The sequence below is a fragment of the Crinia signifera genome, chromosome 2, assembly GCF_055691185.1.
Source record: "Crinia signifera chromosome 2, ASM5569118v1, whole genome shotgun sequence".
NCBI lineage: Eukaryota > Metazoa > Chordata > Amphibia > Anura > Myobatrachidae > Crinia > Crinia signifera.
Window position 1 is genome coordinate 14,279,027 of NC_139218.1, and position 24,627 is coordinate 14,303,653.

Here is a 24,627-nt window from a genome sequence, read left to right on the forward strand (position 1 = left end):
GTTTAAGATCGGGAGAATGTTGATCTGGGCAAATTCCTCTGTATTGCGAGTGACCTGAATCCCCAAATATTTGAATTTGGTTGCCCAGGTCAATCTTGGGGGAGGTGGCAGCATTTTATCTTTAAGTAGAAGCACTCCCAAACCGGTCAAGCTCTTTAATATGGTGGTGTTTGTGTCTGTAAAATAACTGGGGGTAATTCAGGTTGGCTCACAAAGCACATTTGGTTTGCTAATGGACAAAGCTGTGTGCACTCTACGGGTGTGTGCTTTAAACTAATATCTATATTGCAGTGTAAAAATAAAGCAGCCAGTATTTACCCTGCACAGAAACAAAAATAACTCACCCAAATCTAACTCTCTCTGCACGTTACACCTGTCCCCCCCCCCCCTGCAGTGAACATGGTTCTGTCCATTAGCAAACCAAATGTACTTTGTGAGCCAACCTGAATCACCCCATTATACTCAGACAAAGGGGGTATTCAATCCAGAATTCCGATTGTTAGAACGCCCCGACAGTCGGAATCACAGGCTGTTTTTCTTTTCACTCGGCAGTCGGAATTCAATGTTCCAAGTTTTGGAAAGTCTGAGGATTGGCGAAAACGGCTGGGAACTGTTGGAAAAAACAGCTGTGAATCCGACAATCCGCGGCCGACAAAACAGAACTGACTTGTTGGTACTCTTTACCTAGAAGGGCGCCCGCGATTGAAATCGCGGGCGTCGGGGGTAAAAATCGCGGTCATCGCGGGTAAATAAAAATCTGCTACCCGCGATGACCGCGATTTTCCCATAGGGAACAATGTTAAAAAGGCTGATTGAGGCATTTTACATTAAAATCGCGCTCAATGCCCGCGATTTGGCCATAGGAATCAATGTTAAATGGGCCACAGAGCCCAAATAGGCACAATTAACCCTTAAATGTCCCCCCAAATTTTTAACGCCACCCCACGATCCACGCCAACCCGAAGCGTGGCGAGCGCATCGAGCCCGCGAGGGGCGGCGGTACGCGTCCTCCGACCTTTTCATGCCCTACTATCCACTAGGGCGTGGAGTGAGAATATAATAGTGTGGCGAGCGCAGCGAGCCACCGAGCCCGAAGCGTGGCGAGCGCAGCGAGGGGACGCGGATACCTTCACAGGTAGACGCGTCCCCTCGCGGGCTTCACAGGTGTCGGCGTCGCCACGGACACCTGTGAAGCCCGCGAGGGGACGCGTATAACTGTGAAGGTATCCGCGTCCGCTCGCCACGCTTCGGGCTCGGTGGCTCGCTGCGCTCGCCACACTATTCTATTCTCACTCCACGCCCTAGTGGATAGTAGGGCATGAAAAGGTCGGAGGACGCGTACCGCCGCCCCTCGCGGGCTCGCTGCGCTCGCCACGCTTCGGGTTGGCGTGGATCGTGGGGTGGCGTTAAAAATTTGGGGGGACATTTAAGGGTTAATGGGCTCTGTGGCCCATTTAACATTGATTCCTATGGCCAAATCGGGTCCATTGAGCCATTTAACAGTAAAAACGTGTCCATCGGGCCTTTTAACATTGATTCCTATGGTAAATCGGGAGCATCGCGTCGCGGGCATCGCGGGTACATTTATGGCCGGCCGCGACGCGACCGACACGATTTCCATGTTTAACATGGGTTTCAATGGGAAATCGCGGGCATCGCGTCGGTCGCGTCGCGGCCAGACATAAATGTACCCGCGATGACCGCGACGGGCGCCCATCTAGGTAAAGAGTACCGACTTGTTTTAAAGTCGGATCTGTTTTGACGGAAACTGCCTTCAATGCTGTTGAAAACAGAAGACGCTATTTCTGCCGGCGGAAAGAGCGGCCGGGAATGAATGCCCCCCCAAAGCTTGTGAACAACAGCGCAAGTAAGTTCGCAACAACTCTGAACACACATTAGACGCACTTTGTTACAAAGTAGCGGTCTCGCTAATGAAGGCTGTAAAGCAAGACCCCTTACCCAGCAGCAAACTGTGAGGGCGCCATCAGCCCAGGATTGAGCCCAGCTGCGGCAGCCATGGCAGCTAGGCTTGCATTGGAGGACAGCTGCGCTGCTCCTTGTAGTGCTGTGGCCGCCGCGGAGTGGATTCCAGAAGCCGTCACCATGACTTGGCCGGCGCTCAGTGGGGAGGTGAGCGGAGTGGAGGTGGTGTGCGTTGTACCAGTTTCGCTTGTGCTGGATGCTTCTGAAATTCCAGCAGTGGCAGACGGGGAAGGGCTGAGAGACGGGGACGTCAGGACAGAGCACACCGGAGGTGCCGTAGAGATCACAGTTGCCGTGTTGGCCGTGTGTGTTCCTGTTGTGACTTTAAAGAGAATAACAGAGATGCAACTTTAAAAGCAGCAGTTTTTATCCTAATTCGGATTAAAAACACATGGTTTAAGGTTCATTCAGTCATTTTAACCTGGTCTTTGGGCCCCGAACAAGCCAGGGAGTAGGTATGGCCATCAGTGCAGTTGCCATCGATGGCAATACTGCAACCAGCCATGGACAGTAAACCATGTGATGGATGAGCATCAATAGTTTTACCTTTTGATGGTCATCCATTTTCTTTGACTGACTAACCGTGGGCTAATCAGAACATAGGGGCGGGGCTATGCTCAGTGTCCCGGCACGTTAAACAAAAGACTTTGGTTTTGCTATGCCATTAACGGAGGGAAACCATCGATGGCAAAAGTGTTGTATTCGACATCGGCCATAAACCATCGGTGCAAATTTCTACCTTTAAAATTAGCTTGATATTCTTTATACATAAAGCGGCTTAGTATAAGTAAAGTGGCAGAGACTAGGGGTAGGGATAGTCTGATTTCACACCCCCTAAACTTTTGCCCTTTGTAAAATTGCTTTAACAGCCCCCCCCCCCTGAATTTTTTTGTTCACGAAAATCAAACTCTGCTTTTCTTATGGTTTAAAGGGCCAACAGCATTTAGGTCGATCCCAGAAGGTCATCAGGCCCAAGATCGACACAAGCAAAAAGGAAGACCCGAAAATGGTCAACACAGGAAAAAGATCAACAGGTTTTTTTTTTTCACTTTTTTTGGTGTCATTTTGAGCATATGGACCCCCGATTACTCTATCACTGAGATTGGCACACTTTACCGTTTCCGGTTGTAGTCCACATTGATGGTAAAGTATGAAAAAGTTCTAAAAATGAAAAGAAAAAAATTAAATGTGAAAAATGCATGTTGACCTTTCCATGTGTCAACCATTACAGGGTTGACCAATAGTTGACCTACTGCATGATGAACCAACGTCCGGATCCCCCAACAATCCCCCTAACTGCAACATTATTATAGGATGAATATTAGCCCGGGTACATTTACAAATTATTATACAGATGTTATAAAAATTATACATTTGTTTGTCTAAGATACTGAAATACATACAGTAGGTGGTTCACATCATCATCAAGTGAAGAACTGTCCCTGTATGTTTATATAGGTGGTAATATTAACATTCCTAGTATATACAGTATATATAGCTTAAGGGGCGATGCAGGTTGGCTCAGTACGCAGTGTAAACTCGATGAACGCCACCTGCCGGGCGAATGCCCGCCCCTGCACTGAGTGCATGCTCGCAGCAGCATGCAAATTAATGTGTTCGCTGGCACATCCATTCAAATGCGGCCGTAAGGGCGAAAACGTCTTCGATGGTTGTTGACCATTGAAGGATTTTTTGCCCGCTCGCAGATAAAAGTCAGTCTGAGCTGACTTTTATCTGGGCCGGAGATGGCCGAGCAGGGGCCTGGGCACTGACGCCTGCGTTTATATAGGGACGCCCAGATTTTTCACTGCGGCCCTGCACATCCTTATATTCACTTATAAGCATGAGCAGAGCCGCGTCACGAATATGCCGGAGCGAATCAACCTGGATCAGATCCTAAATATCAAATAAGGAAGCGCTATTCCCATCTGCGTGTTGTATTGTGCACTAAAGGATCGCTCAAATGAAAACTCCATTATATGGTGCTGAACATAAACGCTGCAGGCGTTAGCTACACAAACGCCAGCATTGTGCCAGACGGGAGGAATACGGCTGAGGACTGAGCGCTCACCTTGGACTGGATAGCTGGTCATCGCTGCAGCACTGGTCAGGGGGTTTATAGACAGGGTGGTTGGGGCGCTGCTCGTCACAAGACTTGGTGTAGAGGCCACCTAGTAAGAAGAGACAGCATGTTGTTCATCGTCCGGTAAAGCTTTGTGATGCGTATTCTTAGCACATGGGCTGTGCCGCTGGAAGATCATGGTGTGCGAGGGAGATTAGGGGTCACAGCACATTCGGTATGTCTGCAATTATCAAAGGAGGTGGGTGACCCCCAGCACGCTCTATTTCCCCAGAGATCACTGCGTTATTGAAGAGACTGCAGAATCTCCGTCCTCCAGGATCTGACGTGAGTGATGCCGTTGTGTGAAATGCTTCATTTAATAGTCACAAATCCCATCATGCCTTGCCACAGTTTTGCTATAATGGAGTGTTAAAACTGTGGAGCAAGGCATGCTGGCATATGTAGTTTCACAACATCTGGAGAGCCACAGGCTGGCCTGTGCGGTAATAGCGCAACATTCTATGTATATTACTCTCCCCCCCCCGGCAGAGTCTGTGAGGATATTATCGTTATCGCTGCAGAGATAGTGCAAGCTCCCATCCACACATATTACTGGTATAGGATCTTGTACCCGCCCTGACATCTGGCTACAATAGGAAGTAAGGGGACCAGCTGCTAACTGTCGTTTTGTGTTAAGGTGCCCATACACTAGTAAGATTTATCTTCAGATCTGACTGGTTGGAACAAAAACATGGTTATGGATGAGTGACAGTTTGTCAGTTTTCCAGCATTTCCAAGCAAATGGTCAACTGTCTTTTGCTCTCATCCATAACCAGGTTTTTGTTCCAACCAGCCAGATCTGAAGATAAATCTGCGTGTGTATGGCCACCATTACAGCCTGTAACTTGACAGTTTGGAGCTGTTTGGCTGGTGCGCTATACCTTCCACTTAATAAATCTGCCCCCTAGAGAGCCCAAAACAGAGCTAGAACCTCATCCACAGAACATGGCAGCGGCTGCAGACTGCTGCCATTGGAAGTCCCAGTGTCAGTGGAACGTACACTAGCCAGGGAGTATATGAAAGCCTCTTACTTGGTCTAGATTGTAAGCCGGCGAGCAGGGCCCTCCTACCTTCATGTCGGTTTCCTACTACCCGGTTTGTTTCATTGCCGTTTCCAATTGCAAAGCGCAACTGAATCTGCTGCGCTAGATAAGGAACTGTAAATAGTGTTCCAGGTAGCCAATCAGCACTGTCTCTGCTAATTCTAGCAGTTCTTCTTCCATATGTGTGTGTGTGTGCAGACATTGTCCCAACATTAATATACAAAGCACGTATCCCAGCCGACACTGCACGGACCTTTCAATGTATTCCAGAGCACGTGACAAAACACATTCTGGAAAGAGGAGAATGAGCCATCATTTTCTGGCCATGCAGAGGGGAGGCGCAGCCGAAATAAAACACAGCACTATCAGGTTATTGGCCGCGCGGTACAGTGTGTGCAGTCAGGTGAGACGTCACATCACCTGCAGTCACTCATTGTCCGAGACCACCTGCTCTCTCGCTGGCCAATTACCCCGACCCAGCATCCAGCAGAGCCAGAGTAACCGCCAGTTATTTATAGCCCATGGCCCCCGACATACTGACATACCGACATCTGATCAAGGGATAAATCATTCATAGAGACTTATTGCTGGCTACAACTGGTCCTCTTCTTTATTCCGCATAAAGCTGGGATGACATAATGAGGGATGACAGCAATTTACTAATAGCCGATGTTCAGCTTGTGACAGGAGCCACGTGCAGGGAAAGCAGGCGCATTAACCCCTTCACTTCTGGAGAAACCCTGCCAACTGGATTTATGTAATTGGGTTTTTTTTTCCCCCAATTTAAATTTCCCCCCTGTAATAAAATTACCATGAGATCTACAATAACGAAAAACGATTTTCAATGTGACGTCGTGAGATGAAAGTTGGGATAATACGGGCAAAATGAAAAGCTACTGGGCCACAAAACGAAGTCATTATCCCAAACATGAGCATTTACCCCCTGGGAGATAATTGCTCGGATAGGATCAGTGAAATGACGGATGGTTAGTAGCCTATGTGATATCAATACAAATAGTGCAGAGTTCATTACTGTAATATCTACCACATGTATCACCGAGTGCGCGGATGTTACATAGGCGCTACATCGCTCGAATAGTCCGCTGTAAGGGCCGATCCTCACTCTGCCAGGCAGTACGCAGAGGGGAGGGAGGGCCAGCGGCAGCGCTGGGCCATGGGAACGCCTAGTGGTTTATGGGAGTCCCTATGAAAATGTTGAGCGTTTCCATGGGTACGCGGGCTGATCGATGCCTGCTGGGGGGCTGACATCACATGATACCAGCCACCCGCCCTGTCTGTGTCCCGGCGCCCGCAAATATCCGTTATGTGGCTCGCTAAGCCCCCATAAATACATGTACACACCCACACTTGCCCTTCAGCGTTTATTTTGGCTGGGAAACAATTAACCTACAGGTATATTTTGGGGATTGTGGGCGTAAACCGGAGTACCCGGAGGAAACCCATGCAAGCACAGGAAGAACTTTAAAACTCTACAGTTAGGGCCATGGTGGGAATGGGACACATGACCTCAGTGCTGAGAGTCAGACATGCATAACTGGTTGATGGATTCATGGCTGGCAATGCAGTCTGACTGGTGTACAACGCGCTCATGGTATCCGCATCGGTTTCGCTTGAACAAGGACATGCGTTGTGTACACAAATCTATGCTATAGTATGGTTGTTGCATCAACTGTAACACTGTCAAATTCAGCCACTTACATTTCCATAACACCATGTCTTGATCAAACTTGATATGTGTGTGTGTGTGTATATAGCTATCTTTATCTATATACAGCTATGCAACGGTACCATTATAAAAAAAAAAAAAGAGTGATTTCAGGGTGCAGCTAGGAGATGCATTCCCAGCGTAGAGACTGCGCGCCACAGTCTGACTCATCGACTAAGCGGTTCCTCTGCCATCTTGCTGAAGCCTTACCAGAGGAGTTGGACTTGAGAACATTGCTTTAATGGGAGAATTGTTGGATCCACCGCTGCTGGGGGGGTTGATCCTCTTTTCCTTCTGGCGCCTGTTGCAGAACCAAACACGGATCACCTCCTTCTCCATATGCAGCTGGTCAGCAATCATGGTGATCTCCTCCGAGGTAGGCTTTTGGTTCTGTGTCAGGAAAGGGATCAGACAATGCTTAGCAGGGGGGGATCGCATACGTCTCTCCTGTACAGTACAGGGTCCTAAACACCCCATGTAAGATTCTAAGCTTTCGGTATGCAGTTTTAATGTGTACAAGCATGGGGCTCACCATAATGGGGAGGTGGCCAAGAGGGCTGGCTGGAAGTTTAAGGAATGGACTGATCGGACATATTTATTGGCCACTGACTGAGTGGCCAAACTCAGGGGGTCATTGTAGTTGATTCGCTCGGATGCAAAATCGCAGCCTTGCGAATCCACCAAACTCCGCCTTGCGAATGGATGTTACACAGTGACAGGGCAGGGGGAACCTCCCACATCTTTACATGGTCTCCGACCAGGTACAAGGTGCATGCATATGTAAGGCTGCTCTGAGGCAACCTCACATATGCGTGCACACTGGGGAGGAAATGGGCAGGTAGCTGACATCCGGTGAGGTCAGCTGTCCGCCCCCTCCCCGCGGCTTCATTAGCATAAGAACGCCCATGACACCCTGGGCGTTTACATATGCTAATGGGGCTTCCCACCACCCAATGCCCCTCTCCGCCCACGAACAATCTGTTAGCTGGGGGTGCACGTGCAGAAATGCGCATACGCACATTGCAAACATCGGACCCCGTGTGAATGCAGGCAATCTGCAAACGGACCCGACTCCTAATAGTTCATATTTTACAGACCACCTAGTTGGTGCACGCTTGACTTCACTACCAAAAGGTGGAAAAGATGGACTCTTCGGGGTCCTTGAGTATCGATTTTGGCCACCCCTGGTTTAGAGTCCAGTCCACCAGTGCCATCCCTTCCCCTATGGGTGTCTCAGAGTGTACAAATGAATACACAAGCCACACATGAAGTAGGCAAGAAAGCCAGGCACTGACCTCCAGGAAACTCTTCTCTAAGGCCACGCGTATGTTGGTCTCTATGCTGGTGCGTTTTTTCCTCCTGCGGTTCAGCCCCTCGATCCCATGGCCTGGCGAGTTCATGACGTTCGGGCTTGAGAGCGCGGAATCTGATGTGATGTTCTCTGGGGTGAAGAAGGAGAGATCTACGTAACTCATTTTGTGAATTCGCAGAGTGGAGGACATTCTAAAAGTATTACTCATTTGAAAGATTTATCATTATTACTGCTGCAGCTGACCAAACAAACAGTTACTCCGCACCTTGGTCTATCATCATTCCACTAGCTTTGTATAAATCAGGAGCAGCCACACAAAGCCATATTTACACATCTATGGGCTGTACGACCATCCATAACAAACCTACTTATACAGAAGTGACCAGTTAACATGTACACAAAGTTGCTCCTGCTAGTACAATTCCAAAAGATGCATTTAGTAAAGCTGAACAGCTTATAAAAATACAGATGTTATCACTTACATCTCACATCCTTTCGTTTTAAAGAGCAATTGGTAGCGGTGGGCGGTTTTTGGGGTTTTTTGTACCTTTTTTCATTAAAGAGAATTCAGTTTGCAAAACAGAATTAATATTCTGCACAAGCAGCTTCTGCTGATTAAAATGTCATGCTGCATGTCTATATTCATTGTGTGACTGCAACTGTTTCTGCATATGAAATACTACATTACCGTATATACTCGAGTATAAGTCGACCCAAATATAAGCCGAGGCACCTAATTTTATAACAAAAAACTGGGAAAACCTATTGACTCAAGTGGGACCCTCACTCGAGTATAAGCCGAGGGGGGCTTTTTCAGCATAAAAAATGTTTTGAAAAAGTAGGCTTATACTTGAGTATATATGGTACATTGTTTTCCAGGACAATATTTCCAGGAAAACCATGTAACACACAGAATATAGACATGCTGCTTATCCTTTTAAATCAGCAGAAGCTGCTTGTGCGTCATTGTCAATCTGTTTTGTTAAAAAGACGCATATAAATTGAAAATGCAATAAAGACCCCAGCGCTACAGTCACAAAGAGCTCACACACTATGTATAACAGGATTTGTATAGCACGGAGGATAGACATATGTGTTGACACATCTGTATACTTTATGTCATAGCAGAAAAATGAGCAGTTACAAATGACGGTAGTAGTCAGGATAATAAGGCAAAAACAGGTACAAAATAGGAATAAAGTGCTACTCTCTCATTAGTTTAATTATTATTTAGAAACATAGAATTTGACGGCAGATAAGAACCATTTGGCCCATCTAGTCTGACCCTTTTTTTATCCTTCAGGTAATCTCAACCCTTTTTAATCCTTATTTCTTTTATTATTTATTTTAACTAAAAACAGGTTACTGGCCTCAAAAGTACGAGGGTGTGTCAAAACTTATCCGCACTTCAGTTATATTAAAAACTTCCATTAGCCACACTGTGTCTTATAAACGCTTGACATACTAGGTCGCAGATATTTATCGAAGACTTTGTGCACAATAAAGAGAAAGCGTTTTGTTGTGAAGAAGTGTGTCTGAATGGATAGAGAAGTTCAAAGAAGGTCGCACAAGTGTCAGCCATGAAGAAATAGCCGGACGACTGTCGATGACTGATGAGAACATTGAGGGTGTATTATGTTGAAAATCAATTCCAAATCAACCACGGCTTTGCCTATGCAATAATGCACAACAGATTTGGGTGCATTCATGGCTCACGGCTCAACCTTAATTATTTTTGAATGAGGGAACAGAAAAGCTTGTCGGCAGATGGACAACGTGTATTGAAAACCAGCGAGACCATGTTGAAAAATAATGTAGTGGGCCTTTCTGAAAGTCGCTAAAAAAATTTAACTAGTTTAATCTTCAAAATTAGATTTAACAAATTTCAAAACTTAATCGGGACCCTTTCAGCACCTTAGCGATTGGAGGCCTGCGAGTGACCTTGCACGCAAGAATATATGATGTTATGACAGATTATGCGTCGGCCTTGTGCTATATGCCAGTATTAGAGTCTACAGCCACAAGCTAGGCCTGGAGCTTCCTGTGCACTCACCTGCATCATTCAGCCACTTCTCCAGGAGCGGCTTTAACTTGCACATGTTCTTAAAGCTGAGGTTCAAGGCTTCGAAGCGGGATATAGTAGTTTGGCTGAAGTCATTTCCATAGAGTTTGCCCATAGCAAGCCCCACATCACCCTAGGAGGAAAGCAACGCATTCACGTGTGAAAGATCAGCTCTCAGGACAGTACATATACATAACAAGTGTCCTATAAAAACACACACACACACACACACACACACACACACACACCACCACCACCGGCATTTGCACTGTGTGACTTCCAGACACCCTGAAGTCACTGTTTGTTGGTCCCACACAAAAGTGTTTCATCATGAAATAACGAGTGGCCTTTGGCTGGTGGGAGTGGGTCTAACCCCGCCATGTGGGAGGAGCTGAGAATGTAAACAATCATTCTGGCTTCTCTCTCAGGGGTACTGCCAGGCGGAGATGGAATCGATCAGTCGATCCGGGAGGCGTATGGTGAGTATAATTTCCCTCAACAGGTACCTGTTTGGACTCTTCCATTAAGGGAATCCATAGGTAATTTATGTGTGAATGAATGTAGTATGTAATGAAGTTATACTGTTCGTGTGTGTGTATGTTTTATTTCACTATTTGTCATGTTGTGGAACTACAAGACCCAGCGGGACCTTTAATGCCCCGCGTGCTGAGAATTGTGGTTTTTGAGGTCCCTGCATGTGGTGCAGGATATTATTAACCATTTATCAGACCTGTGCCCACTGCCCCAGGCACACTGGGGACAGCCCCAGGATTCAGCCTGGGTAGGGGTAATTCTGGAGGGGGGGGGGCCTTTACTGGGTCCCTGCACGGGCTGACCAGTCATGTGGATGAATGCTTTGGCCAAAAGGAACTTGCATTGGCTATTTGGACCCGATGCTGGTTGGCAAAAATCGGGCAACTCCCTACTCATTTTGTCCCCCGTATTTTGGGAACTGGGACCGGCCCTTGATCCTGGTGCTGGATTTAGAAATCCTGGGGATCCCCTATGTGTTTTGTCCCCTGAATTTCTAAAAACAGGACAGGACCAGTTCTTTGAGCCCCGGGCTGGTTATGCTCAGGAGGGGGGCACCTATGACTTTTTTTCTACACAAATTGCACATTACAAATTGCATTAATTTGCACTTTACCGCATCATATTTTCATGCCACAATTCACATTGTATTAAATAGTCGAATTCTTCAATAAAATTTGCGATTTCAAAACATGCGATATGGTTCGAATTCAGAAAATTTTTTGCTGACACTTGTAGTTCCACAGATGCGGATTTGGCCTCTTTTCAAGTGATATAAAAGTCAATAACCAGTCACAATATAATCCCACACACTGTTTGTGAGTCATGTTGCTTTTTATTTGTGTTGTCCCCATAGAATTCATTTTGGTCGCGATATATTCTAAAAATATTGATTATTTTTTTTTTCGATACATCAGCTTTTTAGAAAACAAAACAATGGTTACATCCGTTGCCTAGGAAACCATTAGGGAAAGCTAAAAGTCTTCAATATGAAATTATCTCTCAAATGATTCATCTGATTTTTTTAAACAGTATGTAAAGCGGTTCAGCCACTTGGGGGTGCCAAACAAACAACAAACGGTGAAGGTTTAACGTGCGCGAGGAGAAGACTCCGAAACATCTTGCCTTAAGTTCAGCTGCTGGAAACTCATTCCTATGCAATCGGGTCCTAAGTGATGAATCGCTGCGGACCTTTAATATTCTCTTGCGCAATTCTAACACAGTTAAGTTGTTTGACACACTTAGGAGGTGCAATCAGGATTTTAAAAGGTTACACACTCTAGAGCTGCTTTTAGGTGTATTAACCTTTAAGCCTGAAAATGCTACATTTGTGAGCCAGCAGCGTGCAGAGTCCGGGCTGCTCCACGCAACGGTAAGAGCAATGCGCCTGCTGAGAAAAATACTTGGGTTCTCAAAGTACAGCGCGAGGCAGAAGCTGCGGTGTCATTAGGTGACGTCTCTCAAGACAGGGGGACAGAGAGATAGGATGGACGAGTGGACCTCCTGAGACATGATCCTGCCCCCCCCCCCCCCCCCCCCCACACACACACACACACACACACACACACGCTTTCTGCAGTCACCTGAGTAAATCCGAGTTTGATGCGTCTTTGTTTAAAGGTCTTTGCAAACTGTTCCAGCTCCTCCAGGTCGCTGGGCTCCTCCAGGCTCGGAGTGTCGATTCGCTTTGGTGTAGTCTGGCTCTGTGGAAGATGTTGTACAGGGGTTGCAGCTACTGTGCGCGTGGGGGTTGCTGGCTGTAAAATGGAAAGCGTCAATTATCTCCATAGCTCTCATGTTCTAACCCATTAGCGATTGCCCATCGATGATGCACAGGGAGGAACTTTATATACATATTATATTAAATAGTCTCTACAGGGGATGCAGTCAGCAGGTCGAAACATGGAAAATGTCGACATACCTTATGTCTAACATGGCCAAAAGGTAGACACAAGCAAGAGGTCGAGGCCTAAAAGGTCAAAACGCTTTTGTCGACCTTTTGACCATGATGATCAAAGTTATGTCAACCTTTTTTCATGTTCGACCTATGGCCTGTTGACCCTATGACCCATACCCCTTTGCAGGACAGCTTTAATGTGCAATGCAACCCTACTACACGAGCGATTACTAAAGATGCAAAATCAAGTTTTACTACCAGGTAACCCAGGTAATACTAGTGACCGGGGACCAACACGGAACCTTGTGGTTAAGGGATTACGCTGCCATATCTAATAAAACAGCAAACAACCATCCTGCTGTATACCCTATGGTGGAAGGCCTGTTGTACCTCTTGCTGGCACGCACGGTGCCTGACTTTGGTGCGGGACTGCCCTGATAATGCTTTCATGACTTACAGGCTGTGATTATATTCACAGCAGCTCAATTAATGGCGACAGCTGTACCTCCAAGTACAAAGGGTGACGAGAAAATATGTATGATAAAACATGACATGAATCCGGTCTCAACTTGAAGCACAAACACAATAATATCTTGCACGTATGTGTCCTGCAACAGCTTTGTTGGGTATAGCAGCGGTTGCATTTCCAGTTTGTACAGCAGATCTCCTGCATACAGTATACAGACAGCCGGCATGCTCGGTATAAAACAGCGATTCTGTACAGTAAGAAGGCGGCTACGTTCCCCGCACACACACAGAGAGGCAGTGATATTTGGCTGCAGCGTTAATGAGGACAGGCTGCTGACCTGTGAGGGGAGGGTGATGCTTGGTTGAGACTGCAGGAGGTTGGCTTGGCTTTGCTGAGGTAGCTGTGTTAAGAGATTCTGTGCCTGTAGGAGGCCTGGGGAGAGAGAAAATGAGAGAGAGAGTCAAGGACGGGGCAGGAGCCTGGCTGTCGGGCTCCTTATTATATTCATCAAGCATAACGTCAGAGTGGAGGAGAATGGCACATCTGTACTCGCTGTACTGTATTAATGAGACAAATGGTTCATGAAATGCTCCAATCAGCTGCACACACTACAGGCAGATATTTTGTGCTGTGACAAGCCTGTGATCATGTGACCTACAGGCCGCACTTGGAACCGGGTGTCGCTGAGAGGCGGCATGATCATAAGTATTTGTTCAGATAGCTGCCCCAGCCATGTGAAGAAGGGGGATGCGGTCATTTGGTCTACAGCATGATGGTCGACAAGGAAAAATGTCGACATGGTTCTAGGTCGAAAGGTCATTAGTTCGACAAGGTCTAAGTCGACATGGGGTTTTTCACTGTTTTTTGAACCGACATGTGCTGACAGGCGGTATTTCATGCCCTACCATCCACTAGGGCGTGGTGGGAGAATATAATAGTGTGCCGAGCGTAGCGACGCACCGTGCCCGACGCATTGCAAGCTCAGCGAGTGTGGTGCACTTTAAACTGTGTCCATGTTAACTGTGTTGACATTCAGGTAAAAAAAAACTTTGAAAAACCCCATGTCGAACTTTTGACTGTCGACCTAGACATTGTCGAACTAACGACCTGTCGAACTAATGACCTTTCGACCTAGAACCATGTCGAACTTTTCCCATGTCATCCCTTTCTCATGTCGACCTAATGACTGTCCACCATCATTCTGTAGACCAAATGATCCCAACCCGGAAGAAGGTCATGTAGGTTGGAATCGGTGGCGGCTCCAGAGGAGGGGCTAGAGAGCAGTCCAAAATTCATATAGGGGAGCTACACCCACTGCCAGTGAGCCAGTTTTGAATGACAGTTGGTGCGATTCCCTTATTTTAATTTGGAAAGGTTCTGCAGCCCCTTCCCTGGAGCCACCACTGGTTGGGATTCAACAATAGTGCAGCCCACAGGGCCACATGTACTGGAGAACGGACACCTCCATAAACGGAAGACACTTACTCTGTTGCCCCTGCGGCGTCTGTGAGATGATGAATTGCGCTGGCGGAAGGTTGGTCGTCGGATGCACCAACACAAATTGCTGCAGGTTCAGATTCTGCTGCTGAAGTTGCTGCAACTGCTGCAGGTCCTGGAACGAGAAAGGCACATACCCCCCGGCCTTTTTTTTTAAATTAAGCAGCAAATAACACTGGACGCGACTTGACAGCATATGCTCCCAATAGCAGGCTCACCTGTGCAATCTGTATTGGCTGAGAGAGGGGTATCTGTGTCATTGGAGTAGCAGCGGAGGCGGAGATGGTGGCGCCGGCGGCACTGTGCTGCTGGCTCGCGGAGTGCTGGACTGCGGCTGCCAACAACTGTGCCTGTGCCTGCTGTAGAAGCATCTGCTGCTGGGCTGGAGTCAGTGTCAACTGCAGGAGAGAGAGATAGAGACAAGTGGTCATTGCACCAATACTGGAGTATAGAACAGATGTGTAACTGGCTGTGACTACCAGGGGCTTGTACACTCCTGCTGTGCTCTAAGCTATGGGACAAGCAGTTCCAGCATGCCCTGACCGCTGCTGGGTCTTGCAGTATATCAAACACAATGCCTATACGTTGGAGGCGAGGGATTAGGAGGATGCAAGGTTGTGGTGAATAGTGTTATGTCCTATGGGTTAGGCCACTGGTGGCCAAACCGGTCCTCAAGAGCTACCAACCGTTCAAGTTTCCCGGCCACCTGTGGATCTGTAGAATGTGTCAGTTAGGAATGATCGCGGCACATGTTTGAAAATGTGACAGTTGGTAATCAAGACACCTGTGCACCAGCTAGGTAGTCTGGGAAAGGTGACCTGTTGGTAGATCTAGAGGAATGATTGGCCACCCCTTGGCTAGACAGTCAGTACAGAGAAGTCCCCACAGCCATTCTAACAAATTTGGAGTTTAACATATACATTTAGGATGTGAGCTGCAAATCATCCAATGATTAGTTGGATTGGGAAACATTTTGGCGATCCATACAATTGGACTAGGGGGCCCAAAACCACAGCACACGCATAGTTAGGGTATGGGCTAAACAGGAAGGTTGGGCATGTGCCAGGGGTGCTGTGCCCAGGACTCCAGAGTGACAAATATTAAGCGGTAGATGGTGCCGATTAAAAATCAGAACACAACTCCCTCTATCCTCCCAGCCTAATTATAATAGCAATACCCAATGATCATACCAGCAATATATCTGCTCATTAGACACGGACGATGGCAATTTTACATTGACAGCTTGGAGAACACAAAAACACCCAGCATGCTAGCAGAGGCTTAGTATGAGGGAGCAACTGGAGGTCTCCCCAAAACGGGCCATTTTAATGAACACTACGGATATGCACAAGCTGGAAAAAGCTTGTAGTGAACGTGTCCGGTCACAGGTGAAGAGAGCCTCTGCAGAACTGGAGAACCACCAAACAATACAACTCTAGCAGCACCCTAATCTGCTGAGAAATCGGACATTGTTCCCACAGCTGATGAGGCGACATAAGCCACCGACCAGTTCCAGAGTTCATTGTTTTCTGGATCTAAAGATGAATCTGGATTAATTCCAAGTAGTGGTCTGCATGCTTGGGCATTCTAGTCATGCATGCAGGAGACGAGGGCTCTTCTGAGATTCGGCTGCCTGTTGTAAGCGGGCACTAGGAAAGTTTGAAGAAACTTTGAAACGTGCTGCACAAGGCCTCATGTGTTCCTGTGTGCAGGCACTGAAAGCAGCCAGAACACTGCAATGCTGTACGGGTGGCATACTATCCCCTACTCTACCAATTCGTTTACATCTCATTAATACGGTCCCAACGGGTTCCCTGTACAGCAGTTGACAGACACTAAAGACAAATATACAGAGATAGTGTGGGACCAAGGGGGGGGATTTACAAAAAAAAACTTCTAAAAAACTGTTGGCGTCTCCCATAGCTACCAGACTCTACTTATCATTTCTCTATTGCATTCTAGAAAATCAAAGAAAACGACTGGTCGCTATGGGCAACACCACTTGTCCGTCTAGAAGTTATAGTAAGTCTACCCCCAAGTCTCCCTCTGTGGGTGCCGGAAGGGGCCCCGACAGTCAGACATTCACCCGACGTCGGGATCCCAACTGTCAAAACACCGACAGCCGGGTTCCTGACGGCCGTTGGCTATTTTCCCTCGTGGGGGTCCACAACCCCCATAGAGGGAGAATAGAATAGGTGGCTCGCGTAGCGAGCCACCGTGCCTCCAGTGTGGCGAGCGCAGCGAGCCTGCTTTGTTGCGCTCACCATGCTGTTTGGGTCCGGCCAGTTGGGATCCCGACGTCGGGATAATGACTGTCAGGATCCCGACACCACACCCCCCTCTGTGAGGTCTTACAAACTATAGACATGTTTGCTAGGCACTGTATATTGTCCCTCCCCCGAATGTCTAGCCTTCGCTCTGAAAAGTAGACTATACTTCATTTTTAGATGGCAGCTATATGAGGAATTGGGGGCGGGCCCTGACGTCATGTGACCCCAACAATTGCCTGGTTACTGTTAGGCGGAGAGGGGGCGTGAATAGGGCAGACAAGGCAACCATTAGCTCAGCACAATGACACAATATATAGATTATAATGGAACCAGCATATCTACATAAACAAGACTCAAGAATAAGGACAATAAGAACATAGGATACAACTCTGTATACACCCAGGCTGGGAATGCACAAACATGTATATTAGGGGCTATAGAGACCATCATCGGAACCCTATTACTCCAATTCCCGGGTCTAAAAATCATCGCATGTGACATCTGTCCAATGGGACCACGCGTCCTGTCCTCTCAGTCCTTAGTCTAGATTTTTGCTGTAGTTTTCAGTGGTAACTATCCACAGCCAGGTTCCCGGCCAGAATTACGGATGCGTAAAGAAGCGGTTAAGCATTGTATCCTCTTTAACTGCAAACAGATTCTCCACCCGGGTTTTATTCTCAGAGAAAGGGAAGAAAATACAGGTTGTAAAAGGGCTCAGATCTCGCAATCATTTAAATGAATTCTTCAATGTGTTCTTGAGAGCAGAAAGCGGCATGGCCGAGTGGGGAAATCTGTATAATCTTTCCTAGCACAGACAAATGTCAGTGTGAGGGAAATAGCATGCTCAGGCCTCCAGATTGTTACCTTCCACCCATGCAAGGGCTTTTACATTGTATCAGGCTGGAAGTAGCAGCAATTAAATTACACATCTGGAGCCCAGGCAGTTTAAAGCGATTTAAAGCATTAAATTATCCTCGCTGTGGCTTCCTAAACCAGAGCACCTGTTACGATGAGAGCAGCTACTCCGCAGGGTGACCCGATATTCAGACCAGACTATCCAACAGAAACGGCAGTTACAGTGTTTCCCCCCCATAGCTACATACAAAGACAAAAGAAATACAAATAAATTAAATAAATAGAAACCTTTTCCCCTGAACTAGAGATTCTATCAATAATGGGCCATACACACAGGGCGATTGCACGAATCGCTCCGTGTGTATGGGCGACAACCGCGCATCGATATCGCCTGACTAGATTTATACTGCATGCAGTGTTCTCTTAATTGAGAACATAGGCAACAGATCGCTCAGCACACATTGCTGGTGCATCGCTGCATGCCGAGTGCTCTGTGCTTAACTAGATCGCTCCTCACAAAGGCTGACACACCCCGTGTGGACAGGGCAATAGTAGTAAATTTATGAAGATGGGAGTGTTGCCCATAGAAGATAACAACTAAAATCTGGTTGCTATGGGCAAAAATAGGAATTTGGTACTCACCGTTAATTCCCTTTCTCCTAATCCATAGGGGACACTGAAGTAGTCTCTACACTGGGTTGATGTGTCAGATGAGTAGTCAGCACTTTAAGAAATTTTGAAAGCAGCATGGCTCCTCCCCCCCTACTTCACCTCAGACCCCAGTCTTAGTAAACTGTGCCAGAGAGGAGAAGGAGAAACCAGGAACCCATGGTAGAGGGAGACCAAGAGAGAAAAAAAAACAAAAAAAAAAACGCACCCAGGTGTCCTGGTCAGGAGGGTCCCCTTAAGGTACAGCCTAGCGTGGGCTAAAAATCGGAGTGAAGTTTAGTGGGGAAGCTCTGCCCCCGAACTTCTGGCTCCAGCGCGCGCTGTAGTAAGCAGTGGCTGAGCCTGTAGAAAGTCGCCTCCTCCCGCTGGAGCAGCGCGCAAACCTGGTCCAGCAGCCGCAGCCAAACGTGGCCCCTGACCCCTCCGGTGTGCAGCTGGCCCCCGGGACCCGGACGCCAGACGCCTGCAGCTGCGGCGGGTCCCCCAGCTCCATTGTGGTGGTCAAGGACAGAGACGCGCGCTGCAGGCAGCGGTGTCCTGTCCCTACCGGAGGCTTTCCATGGTGCAGGCAGTCAACAGGGACCCTGACTGCCTGTGCTGCTAGTGTAAAATAAAAATAAATAATAAAAATAAAGATATAAAAACCCTGAGCCCCCTTAGGAGGGAGACCCAGACCCAGGGAACCGACTCCTCTGGGCACTTTAGTAAGACTGGGGTCAAAGGGGAAGGAGCCATGCTGCTTTCAAAATTTCTGAAAGTGCCGACTCCTCATCTGACACATCAACCCAGCGTACAGACTACTTCTTCAGTGTCCCCTATGGCATGCTGGAGAAAACTCATATTCAATAGAACTCCCATATTAGTAAATTTACCGCATAGAGCAGGGGTGGGCAAACTTGTCCTGTGACCCGATCCGGACTGGCCCGGTACGTAGTGCAGGTGTAGTCGTAACATTCGGCACAGGCTAGGCGCTCCTGTGTGCGTGCACGCACGGCGAAGTCCTGTGGAGCCGTTGCCGTCTGTGCGTAGCAGGTGCCAGGCGTGTCCCGGAGCATGCGCAAAAGGCTCTCACTGATGTTGGGGCTGCAGTCGGCACCATTACATGGTGTTTGGGCTCCAGTGGCAGGTGCGTGAGGGGGGCATGTGTGGAATTACTATGGGGGAGGAATTACTATGGTGTTTTTAACTACTAAGGGGAGGCAGGTGTGTGGAATAACTAATGTAAGGGCCCTTATACTTGCCCCTACTATTGTGTTGCATGATGTGTAAAAGGGGTACATGGTGTGCTACAATACATTTAAAGACACCCCCCCCTTTTGAGTGACCACACCCCCTATTTCTGGAGTGCGGCTCTTGAATATCTGCTAGAAGTATTAAGTGGCCCCCCAGCTGAAATAATTGCCCACCCCTGGCATAGAGGGTGGTACTCAATCCTGGAAGATATTTCCAATAGTCAGAAATACCGGCACAACCTATTCAATTACAGCAGTTTTCATCTGGAATTCTCCGCTGAAGATTCCGCTCTTTGAAAAGCCGACTCTGCATTGGTGGAAACGGCCGCTAAATTGTTAAAGTAGTGACCGTTCCCGCCTAATAAGACGTGGATTCACCGATCCGCGGTTTTTCCACGACTGTTGTAATGTTTCCAAAAGTTGGAATAGAATACAATATATTGAATAGGGCATAAGTGAATTTGATCCATTATTGCCGAAAATTTACTATATTTCCAACTTCCAGAAATATCGTCAGGGATTGAATCCGCCCTATAGGCAGGGGCGAATTTAGGAGTCAGGCCGCCCCTAGGCACAACATTTTTGGCCGCCCCCCCTCTATTTTAATATAATCATTATTAAGGTATAAGTTTTTTTTATATATATATATATATATATATATATATATATATATATATATATATATATGTGCCACTGACTGCATGCCGTGCGATGCGAGTCCCGATACGATCTGATCGCATCGGGACTCGCATAGCACGGCAAAGCTACCCGTGTGTACACACCATAATACATCATAAGACGGGGAAGTATAAAGCCACCAGCATCTATTCTTATAGTCCTATCTACTATCCAGTTTTGTGTTGTTTTATACAGCATGCACTGGGTGTGTTTGTGTTTATTGTATTTTTGTATTCCAGATGGCAATGTGTTACAAGCATTGAAACTTTGAACAAGTGATACAGTGAGCGTTGTATATGTGTATATATATATATATATATATATATATATATATATATATATATATGCATACACACACACACACACACACACACACACACACACACATCAACCACTGTAATCACAACATTGCACATATAATTATCCTCAGGCTAAGCAGACCTTGCATCAGATCCTTATGTGTTTACTTACATTGAAATTAATTCACATAATATGGTAAAATAAAGCAATTATATAATATACACCTGTATCCATCCACCTCCCTTTAATGCCTCATGTCACACCTATTTCTATTTCTTCCAGCTTTCATAGCTTTTATTCTTTCATACATCTCTCACCCATTGCACCTCTCCCTTTCTCCTTCCCCCTGACTGCCCTACACCTCTCCTCTCCTCCCCCTCCTCTAATGTACCTCTCAATTCCTCTTGATCTCTACACTGAATGTCTAACTACAGTACCTGACTTTCAGCTACACCTTGCTGGCACATCTGTAAGAAGATCCACCTGGGCTGTTCACGGGTACAATCAGCCAGCAGGGGCGAGTCATTTTTTTCATGCTTTGCTCCAGGGCACCTCCGAGGGCGGGGGTGTGTGGATTGGGATGTTTGGGTGGCACTGGCGCCTGTTCCCCCATCTCTGCCGCTCCGTGTTACGTCAGAGTTCGGCAGCAGCAGGAGGCATCCTTCACTTACATCACGGCAGTCCGCACCTCCGTCGCGCAGCATAATGCCGCATTTTGTGTATTTTGGACAGATGAGAGAAGGGACTGCTTCTGCTTCTCATGCGTAGCAGCCCTGCTCCAGCGGCCATTTAAAGCTCCCCGCTGCGCTGACACTCTGTGCAGCTCCTGCTGCTACCGGCTCCCGACTCTGGCTGAGCTACCCGATTGGAGCTGAGAGCTCTGATCGCGGTAGCAAGCCAAAAGCTGGAACTGCGCTGCATGCCGCCCTTGATTAGTGCCGCCCTGAGGCCCGTGCCTCACGGGCCTAGGCACAAATCCGGCCCTGCCTATAGGGGGATATCCTATTCATGGCGATCATGTGTATAAAGTTATCGAACAAAAAGGTCGATTATCGCTGGTATGCACGCTACTGTTTTTCAACGTATCCTATTTGAAAATAGGGAAAACGGGTGAACTCCGATGTATTAACCAAAGAAAAGTGCCGGTGAAAAGGGGGAGATCAGCCTGTACCCCAAAATGGCAAAGTAAAATCGTATAACAGTATAGAATATATTAGAGGACATAATTAAAAGATCTTGGGGACTTATCTGCAATTTTAAAACTACTTAAAAAAAAAAAGCCATCTTATGTGTAAAATAAATGATCCCAAAACATTTGGGGTATATGAAAATGGGTATACATATTTGGGTCAATTAAAGACACTTTCAAAACTTTGCAAAAACCAACAGACTACTCCTACTTGCAAGCCTAAAAACACTTGTCCCACTCATAAACCCCCTTAATATAGCGCCCTATACTTGTACCCCCCATTTCCATTATTTTGCCATTTTTCACCCCAAAAATGACATCTCAACTGACAGTTTATAATTAAATCTAAATTAAAAAACTTCAGTAAAGCCTAAATTAGTCATTAAGGAGGGTGCACAAGGGGTTCATCACACGCGGATAATAGGATTTGCGATCAAGTGGTTCGCAAAAAAGATGCATTTTCGCTATTTTACCATGAAAACGGTTTATCGCTGCTAGTAGGATATCATTCATTGGCTGAATTTGCTGTAGTCGTGACATTCGGCACGACTACAAACCTATAACTTGAGTTGAAGATCAGAATAAGAAACAACACAAACTGGAGTTCCGCTATCAAACACTGAATGGCAGCCCTCACCGCTATCAGCAGTATAATAGAAGTACTACCTCGGACACTGAGGTATAACGGTGCTTGGGACCCTGCTCCTATTACCGGGCAGGATGAGCGGAACGCTTTCAATGCGACAAAATACCAGAAGACAACAATAAAATCTAATTGTGAAGAGAGAACCTGTAGAATAAATCAGCAATGGGCAATAGCAGATATATATAGTAAAGGTGTTAATAGAGAAATTTTACAAAAAAGAACCAACAGAGAACAACCGCGTTATTGGTTTTATTAAAGCGGGTATTTGAGTGGCATCGGTACATCAGCACAACAACTCCAAGCACAACCCTTATTATCCTGTGCCTATTACTGTACATAGGCACAGGTGGTTGTGCCACTGTACAGTGTTCTAACCACAAATGTAAATCTAAATAGAACTGCCAGGTCAAAGGTCTCTTCCACAGGAGAAATGTGGCCTATTTCACCAGGCACTTTAATCGCTGTGGATATGAACCCACATTTCTATAAAGACCTTAACTAAGTTATACATATTAACTGCTCAGTACAAAGACACAAAACAAATTTCACGTTTATAACATTTTACATTGTACTGTAACAGATTGCACACCAACGCGTTTCACACATTTGGCACATCCCTGGTAACAGATGATTTGAAAGTCTGGAAGTATTAATTATTTCAGGAACCAATCTGATGGTAGCTGTTCCAGGAAAACAGAAAACCAGACTGAAAAACACCCAATGTTTTTCTCTTAGAAGTGGGAGAGAAATCATCGCTATAAAGCACGAAACAAGTCAACATATTGGAACACATTAATATAAGCAGATAACACTACATTTGCAGTATGTTTTTCTTTTTTCTTTTTGAAGACATACAGATATTTTGGTATGCCGGATTAGAGAGTGAATTATATTACAACTTTTTTGTATCGCGTCCTTTACACGTACATATGCCCTATAGGATGCCAAATCACTCCCACTTTTATCATGGCGGCACCAAACATTGCCAACGCATGCTTCGGTCAAACCATAGTTGTATATACATTTTCTCCAATGCTCATAAGGCCCTTTAATCGAGCTCCTGCGGAACGCGCTTCACGTTATTAGGTCGGACAATCGGTTGTAAATTGGGTTTGCTTACCCCAGTGATCTGTCCACCGGCCACCATAAGCTGAGTCTGGGGTATGGCTGCCTGCAATGAGGGCTGCTGGGAAGGCTGGACTGGCTGTGGAGGATCCCCAGGTTCTTCTTTGAATTTAGTCTATAACATAGAATCCTTAATGTTACCAGTATCCGAATAACACAAAGCGTCACAAACTGCGTCATCATGCCGATGAACGGAAGCATCCGCTTCAACTCGCTGCAAAGGCTACGGGGTAGCCTCCGAAACGGTCTCCGCGTCAATTGCGGTAATGAGCAAATACGACTGAATTAAGCAAATTGTCACGTGATTATGATTTATACGACACAATGAAACAATGGGGCCTCATTCAGCATTGTTCCCATAGCAAAAATGCACACAAATGGGCAAAACCATTTTGGTGGGTTATATTTTTTCTTTGCAGGATAAATACTGAATGCTCTATTTTCACACGGCAGTTTAGAATTTAGTTTGAACGCACCCTAACCAAAACCCAGTTGCGTGCTTTTTCGCTTTGCTAACAAAGTTTAAATCCAGGCCATAATAAAAAAACCTTGCTTAAAAGAAAAAAATAAATATTCGATTTACTGCATTTTGTCACCTATGTCGCTTTATGACGTTACTTACACCCACTAAGCCTTCTTAAATTACACCGAGCACCTACACAGAGTGGGTCAGAAGCCATTTTACATGCGGAGATGTTGCAATTGATAGGCCGCAATCTCGGGAATACTAACGCCCCAGAACGAATGTCTAAGCAGTGTCGCTTATAGGACCAATTTAAAAAGCTGCAGATGTTCAGGACTCGAAGAAAGGGGATAAAAATAACACTTGGTGTCTCTAAAAGGGTCGGCCAATTTCAGTCTAAAATGGGAGCACTCTGCAAGATTGTGCAGAGTCTGATATAAGATTAAATGTCACCATGTCCCATTGTCACCGCTTCAACCCCAGCCACGGACCATATGCTGTTATTTCAGTGCAATGACACCGTCCTTGTTTATCTCATCAGGAGCATTTACACGATCC

The 24,627-nt window shown here is 46.5% G+C and overlaps 1 protein-coding gene across 11 annotated transcripts in view; it reads right to left on the reverse strand.

Annotated features, from left to right (window-relative positions):
• The window catches only part of POU2F1 (POU class 2 homeobox 1), a 127,644-nt gene that overhangs the window by 11,767 nt on the left and 91,250 nt on the right, over positions 1 to 24,627 (reverse strand). For 3 of the 11 annotated variants that reach the window (XM_083171588.1, XM_083171591.1, XM_083171585.1), the window contains 11 exons: positions 23,602 to 23,721; positions 14,861 to 15,040; positions 14,631 to 14,787; positions 13,483 to 13,577; positions 12,363 to 12,536; positions 10,240 to 10,381; positions 8,170 to 8,336; positions 7,085 to 7,264; positions 4,055 to 4,154; positions 3,100 to 3,144; positions 1,960 to 2,305 (listed from right to left, as the gene is read on the reverse strand). In XM_083171588.1, the coding sequence (XP_083027714.1) occupies positions 1,960 to 2,305; positions 3,100 to 3,144; positions 4,055 to 4,154; positions 7,085 to 7,264; positions 8,170 to 8,336; positions 10,240 to 10,381; positions 12,363 to 12,536; positions 13,483 to 13,577; positions 14,631 to 14,787; positions 14,861 to 15,040; positions 23,602 to 23,721 (1,706 nt within the window). The remainder of the gene's footprint in view (positions 1 to 1,959; positions 2,306 to 3,099; positions 3,145 to 4,054; positions 4,155 to 7,084; positions 7,265 to 8,169; positions 8,337 to 10,239; positions 10,382 to 12,362; positions 12,537 to 13,482; positions 13,578 to 14,630; positions 14,788 to 14,860; positions 15,041 to 23,601; positions 23,722 to 24,627) is intronic. The other 8 variants (XM_083171595.1, XM_083171594.1, XM_083171587.1 and 5 more) reach the window with 7 other exon arrangements.